The sequence below is a fragment of the Myxocyprinus asiaticus genome, chromosome 4 (assembly GCF_019703515.2).
Source record: "Myxocyprinus asiaticus isolate MX2 ecotype Aquarium Trade chromosome 4, UBuf_Myxa_2, whole genome shotgun sequence".
NCBI lineage: Eukaryota > Metazoa > Chordata > Actinopteri > Cypriniformes > Catostomidae > Myxocyprinus > Myxocyprinus asiaticus.
In genome coordinates, this window is record NC_059347.1 from 27,656,403 (window position 1) to 27,663,095 (window position 6,693).

The 6,693-nt window shown below is 39.2% G+C and overlaps 1 protein-coding gene across 1 annotated transcript; it reads left to right on the forward strand.

Moving 5' to 3' along the window:
- The first annotated feature begins 1,306 nt into the window (after positions 1-1,306).
- On the forward strand, positions 1,307-5,359 carry LOC127440068 (growth arrest-specific protein 1-like). Its single transcript, XM_051696446.1, has one exon. It carries the CDS (start codon positions 1,958-1,960, stop codon positions 2,738-2,740), a length of 783 nt encoding a protein of 260 aa, XP_051552406.1. The 5' UTR covers positions 1,307-1,957; the 3' UTR covers positions 2,741-5,359.
- Positions 5,360-6,693: the final 1,334 nt, after the last annotated feature.

Consider the following 6,693-nt stretch of genomic DNA (forward strand, 5'->3'; position numbering starts at 1 on the left):
GGCCAATAACTATAGATTTAGAAAAGAAGCGTTACCATTGGGACACATCGAGATGCTCTCGAGGGTGAAGTTGACCATCAGCAGCCTCGTCCCAGTCTCTCTCTGGGTTCGCAGTAAGTAGTGGCTCAAAAAAATATGGAGAGATTCCTTTGGTGAAATTTAGCTGCTGTTGATCGTCCTCGTTCTCATCCTCCTCCTCAAAAAGTTCTTCAAGGAAGGATGCCAGTGGTGTGTCAGGTAGAGAATAATCCTCCACAACTGACTGCAAACTTGCATTTAGATCTGCCTCCATTTAGTTTACAACGCCCACAATCTATGATCCAATCAATTCACGATGGTCAAAATCAAGTCCCGTCCTACATTTTTTTTTTCTTGTTCCATGAACCGTTTCACTCGGATATACAATCACAATAAAGCAGAAAAGTCATGCTGACTTGGAACAACTGTACAGCTCAAATAATCCACAAGTTTTAACAGAAGAATTAATGTAAGTGCTTTTATAAAATTATAAGCTTCACATTGCTTTGTTTAAACCCTCCAAAAATTGTCCCCATTCACTTCCATTGTAAGTGCCTCACTGTAACCTCGATTTTTGCTTTTTTTATTTTTTAAAAGGAGGGATGAGTCGAAATACATTTTTGTGGTAATCAACATTATGCCACAAAAGCTGTCGACTGAGCTAAACTTGTATTGAACCTGGAACATTCCTTTACCGTTGCCACAAGTAAGCTATAGCGGATATTATTGTGAATTTCCAAGGTGAATTTTTCCTTTCAAATCGACTGTTATGGCAAAGCAACAGTTTGAAGAGAATATTGCTGTGCAAGTCATTTAATATAATTAAATGTATAGCAACAGTATTTACAGTATGTTTAACCTGACCATGCTTTGGCAATGCACAAGCCTGTGTGTGTGAAGTACATTGCTGGCTTTAGCCTAATAGAAGTAGAAGGAGAGTAAGAACAAGCAGAAAAATTCTTGGAGTCTGATATGTGAAAAAGCTGCTAGGGGATTTAATAGCACTTCAGCCTATGTGATCTGTGATGTCAGAAAAATGTTTTAACACTGCACAAGAATGCTCGTCATACATATTTGACAAATTCAGAAAACAGCATTATAGCTCGGTCTCGTCTTAGCATTTCTAACTCACTTTCTGCTCCGAGGTAATCTAAACCTTTTGGAGAGCCCATTCCTGACCCATCATCTTGCCCAACCCCCATTCTCCCGCCTTCTACTTGACGTCGAGACTTGCAACAAACGGCCTGACCAATAGGAATCCCCAAATCTTCCGCAGGGGTAGAATGGATAAAGCAAAACCAGCGGGTCAGAAAGAGGCCAGTGTGTGAATTTGTTGGTGTTGTGCTTTCCTCGTGTTATTTATCTGTTTGCGTCCCGATGCGTCTTTAATGACGGACGACAAGAGCAGACCCGTGAATTTATCACTTCAGTCAACGGCACTGTGAAATCGCAAGTGAACAAATGCTTGGAGTCAGCGAGCACATTTGGACGTGAGTGGGAGAAGCGAGAGGACGAGCTCCTGGGTTCCTCACTTCTACCCACAAGAAAGACAGCGGTGGAAGGAGGAAACACCGCACTGTCACACGAGCCGGGACAATGGAGTGAACGAGCCGTTTGCTGGAAACAGCACTTTTAACAACCCAGGCTCCTTTGTTGAAGGGGGAAAAAACCCCACTATGGAATACGCAAACATATCTCTTTATAGATTTACTGTAACTGTGGAAAACTTCAACTGATCAGACCAGCGCCACAATATTTCGAAGAGAAACGTTTTGCTTCTTTTGGATGGACCTTAAAATCTTGAACATAAAAGGAATATCTTAATAATTCAAGGCATGATCTGAGCTGAGGGATTTTCCCCTCACTAGCTGTAATGGAAATATGAAATATGCGAGTTTGAAACGCACCTGACGCCAGCCAAACTTTTACCACATTCGACATGGCAAATCGTGCATGTTTGGTTCGGGACGCGCGCACGTTGATTTGGCCTTTCGCTTGTGTGTTTGTATGTTTCGGCTATTTTTCCCTCGCCGCTTCCAATCACGGCCGTCGGTTGATCTGTTGGCAAGCGATATTAAACTGTCAGTCGGAGCCTGAGTGTCATTACGCGTATGATCAGTATTTGCACGCCTGTGACTCCATCCTGACCGGCCAGAGGAGGAAATGTCCCAGTCACTGCATCTCCTCGCTGGTTCAGTTAAACCTGACCAAAAACGGTCCGGCGCTGGAGGACTGCAATTGCGCCTCGGACCCCCGCTGCCGTGAGACCAAGCGAGCCATCGAGCCGTGCCTGCCCAAAACCAGCAGCATGGGCTGCACCGAAGCCCGGCGGCAGTGCGAGAGAGACAGCCAGTGCCGAAGCGCGATGGGCGAATATTTAATTCACTGCGGTAAACTGTTCAGCGGCTCCAGCTGCTCGAACCCTTGCCGCAATGTCATCGCGTACATGCGAAAACTACCCAAAGCGCAACTCTTGGATACTTGCGTCTGTGACGGATCCGAGCGGACTATCTGCGAGTTTATCAAAACTAGTATGAAAACCCTTTGCTTTGACTCTCCTCCCGTGGACGAAGAAGGCTCCAGTGGTTTGGACGACGATGAACAGGATGATGAGGATTATCCATTGGAGTCTGAGGCCAAGGGGAACACAGGTTCTGCTTTTGTGGCATGTTCCGTTTTGACTGTGGTGGCATCCATTTTGGTTCTTGTGCCGCTTCATTGATCACTTTGAAGTCGAGATATTCATCTGCTCCAACAGCTGTTCGGGAATAGTGCATTTTGTCTTTTTTTTTCCTCCGACGAATTCGTCTCCAAAGAGTAGACTATACAAGTTAAAGGAATGCTCCAGGTTCAGTACAGCACTTGTGTTGTAATATTGATTACCACAAAAATCAGTTTGATTTGCCCCTCGCTTATCAGAAGCAAAGCAAATATCGCGCGCTAATAATGGAAGTGAATGGGACCAGTCAACATTAAAACACACACTGTTTTAAAAGTATAACCACAAGATGAAATCATGATTTGTAGGTGTTACCATGATTCTAGCGTGATGTAATTGCTTACTAACTTTATCTGTGTAAAGTTATATCCAATATTACAATTTAGTTGTCGTGACAACATAACGGTTGTAATCTGGTAAACACCGTAACGCCCGTAAATCCTTTTTTTCTTACACTAAAATCATGTTAATTTGTTTAATGTTTACATCTTGTGGCAATACTTTTGAAACAGTGTGTATTTTAAAGTAAATTAACTGGCCCCATTCACTTCCACTCTTAGTGCCTTTGCTGTAACCGCTAATTAAACGAGGGACGATTCGATTATTTTTTTGCGGGAATCAACATTATACAACAAATGCTGTCAATTGAGCTGAACTTGTATACAATCCAGAACATTTCTTAAAAGCTTTGAGATGTAGTTCATGCCCTGAAACTGTCTCATTGTAAATGTGCTGTGATTCACTATGCAAATTTACTGCTGCAACACATTTGGCCCAGGTGAACCATGCCTTATCTAATGTAAGTTTCCATTTTCAAGCTTAAAATTCTTATTCTGAAGTCATTTAAGAGCAGGGATACAAAGTACTGCAAGTCAGTCAACTGCCTTAAACACCTTTGTCTATTTTAAATGTTTTGTATAAGACCACAATTCAGTCAAACTTATTTCCTTAAAGGATATGAAAATGTTTATATTGTTACATAGACATTTCAATAATTAAATATTTTGATTACAAAGCTGTGCACTGCCAATGTAAAACTAGATTTTTAAAATATGTAAAGTATTTTTATAAAGTTGCAAACGATCTTGCATAAGTAACTTCTGTATAAAGTGTTTTGAATGCTGGAATGAATGAGTAGATCGCTATATTAGATAATATGCGAGTATTTTGTAGATTTGATACACCTTATGAAAATACCAGAGATTCAGAGAAAACTTTATTTTTTATCAAAAGTAACCTTCAAAACAAAGGGTGATTATTCCAGCTTTAAAGGGAATTAAATGTTTGTTTTAATTATTTTTCCTTTTAAGGTATTGTACAGTGTACAGATTTCAGAGAATCTTTTAAATGTGTTATCAAAGACAAACTATTTACTGTGTAGAAATGTCTAAATCCACTGTATGACTGCCTTAGTGATTTTTTTTTTAAGGCATAAAAAAACTAAAGTACAAAGATTCAAACGGAGTATGCGTAATTGATTTATATTTGCTATATTTCATAGTGTAATTATGAAGTTACACTGTACTTGACACCTAAGGCCATGCATGGGTCGCAATGCTAAATCTAGAATATGCGAGCTTGAGCGGAGCTTTTCAGGAACAGATTAAGTATCACACCCAGGAGCTTGAAGTGCTGACACACGACTTAGCAAACAGAAGTGTTTGCTGAAGGCATAAACTCTGATATTTAGATATCTTTAGAATGTGAACACAAAAGCGAGTGGCTTTTCCCTGGGGTATCCGTGTTGCATCTGGGCCAAGACAGACAGATGTTTATTTATTTTTCAATCATTGTGTTCGCTAAAAGGCCTATGTCTGCACGCCACTGCCGCAAGTAAATCAGGACTTAAGTTCTTTCTAAATTGACAGATAGACAGTAGCAGAACAACATACATTGCAAAGTGATTATGTAGCAGGTTCTCTATTTGGCTCCTAAAGTTTATTGATCTCTTTAGATACTTAAATGAAAAACCAACAAAAATTCACTCTCGGAAGTGTGTGGGACTGAGGTGGAAATAAAGTTAGCCATAACGTTTTAGTGCCAGGATGTAATTTTTCTAAAAAGCATATATATTATCTGTAGCATGCCAGTCAGCTGAAGTGATAATTAATTACACTTATGAAGAGGGACCTTAAAATAGCTGTTGTTAAAAGCTTATGTCTGATATAAATCAAGTTACATCAAACCAACATCCAAGTTTGTCTTCTTGAAAACAATTGTGCAATTTGCTGCGAGTTGCTTACTATTACTGTCATTTTTACGTAAACATATTAACACTTATTCATTTGCGTGTTTAACCACAGTTCAACTTCTGTTAAAGTAATTTTTATTGCTCAAGTTTAAAGGTGTTTCCAAACGTTACATCAAACCTCCACTGTTAGACAATTGTTTACTATATTAAAAACTGTACCATAATATAATTTATTCTATAGAAATGTTACCTTACGGCATGTACTGTCACTTTTATGGCCATTCTACACACTAGTTTTATAGAAAAGTCTGAGAAAACAGATTTGTGCCATGTTCTCTGTGTAATTTATTGGCTTGCTTGGTGATATATGTTTGCCATAAAGGGAAAATTACATGTTCGCATGTTTTTCATCAGGGGCTCGAAGGTGCGTTATCCCCTCTCTCTCTCTCTAGTGAGAGAGATTATATCTATCTATCTATCTATCTATCTATCTATCTATATATATATATATATATATATATATATATATATATATATATATATATATATATATATATATATATAAAAAACGCACTCTCAAGATATATACAAACTGTTGCCTCCATGTCATTTAAACATGTTTAGCTAGGCCTGTCTCTGTCTCTCCATTCCATGCTGTTAAAACCCACCACTCTTATTCTCCCACTCTTGTCACTGGGGTCTTCAAATGGGGGTGATGGTTGCAAAATGTTTTATTAGAGTGGGGACAAGGGCCCTTCAGCTGGCTGAATGGAGAATTTGAGTAGAACTTTTGTCATGGTAATGTTAAGCACATAATAGTTCAGCAGCACAATGCTCAGGCACTTCATTCCTCTAGCACTCGCTGACACCTCTTCAGAGCCGAACCACGGGGTAGCATGTGGGAAAGATCCGCTGGCCCCCGGTCCTACTCTATGCAGTCCCCACTGCTGCCTATATACTCCCTCAAGCATTGGGGGTAGTTGAAGGCCCTGTTTTTTTTCCTTGAAGCACTCTTGCGCTCAGTTTCAGCCCGGGCAATAGAGCTCAGCATGTGCTGTTTGAAATAATGAGAAGGCTCTTAGAATGGGCAAAAGGATGGAACAATCGAAATCGAGCAACTAAACTAGTCATGTCAGTGTGGCCTGTTTGATAAAAAGATGGATTTTTGCTGTAACTCTCCTGCAGGGGTATTGTGAGTGAAAGTGCAGAGGAGAAACAGATGGAGAATGCTGCCATGGCAGTATATTTCCGAGTAAAACTGCGTTGCCAATCGATGCCTTTATGCAAAGAATAATCAATTTATGTATGTTTTGAAGAGTGATGTTAAGGTTTATTTGAGCAACTGTGAAAGCTATTTAATTTAATTAAATGAAAATGACAACCAACAGTACAACAAATTAAGAGTATCATGACTTACTGCTATAGCCTACCAGCCCAAAGTCCCTACTGAAAAAATAAAAAAGGCGAAAGAAAGAAAAATTAAGTGAGCACAGTAAAAGTTGCATTGCATGCAGATGTTTTTTATTTTAATTGTATTTTTTTAAAGATATTTCAGTTTTGTTGTGTCGTCACTCCCACCAAAATGAAAGTCAATCCAGCTTCTATTTTAATAAAACGTTAAAAAAAAAAAAAAAAAAAAAAAAATTCCATTGCACTACATTACTTTTTCTGGATAATGAACCAATTGTTGGGCCGTACACTTCACTTGCTATGTTTTCAATTATCTCCTGGCACTTTAGGAAAAGAAAAGTGTTCCTTGTCCAAG

What these genes read in the sequence shown, in the direction of transcription:
- LOC127440068 (XM_051696446.1), top strand. Translation starts at nt 1,958, where the DNA reads ATGGCAAATCGTGCATGTTTGGTTCGGGACGCGCGCACGTTGATTTGG.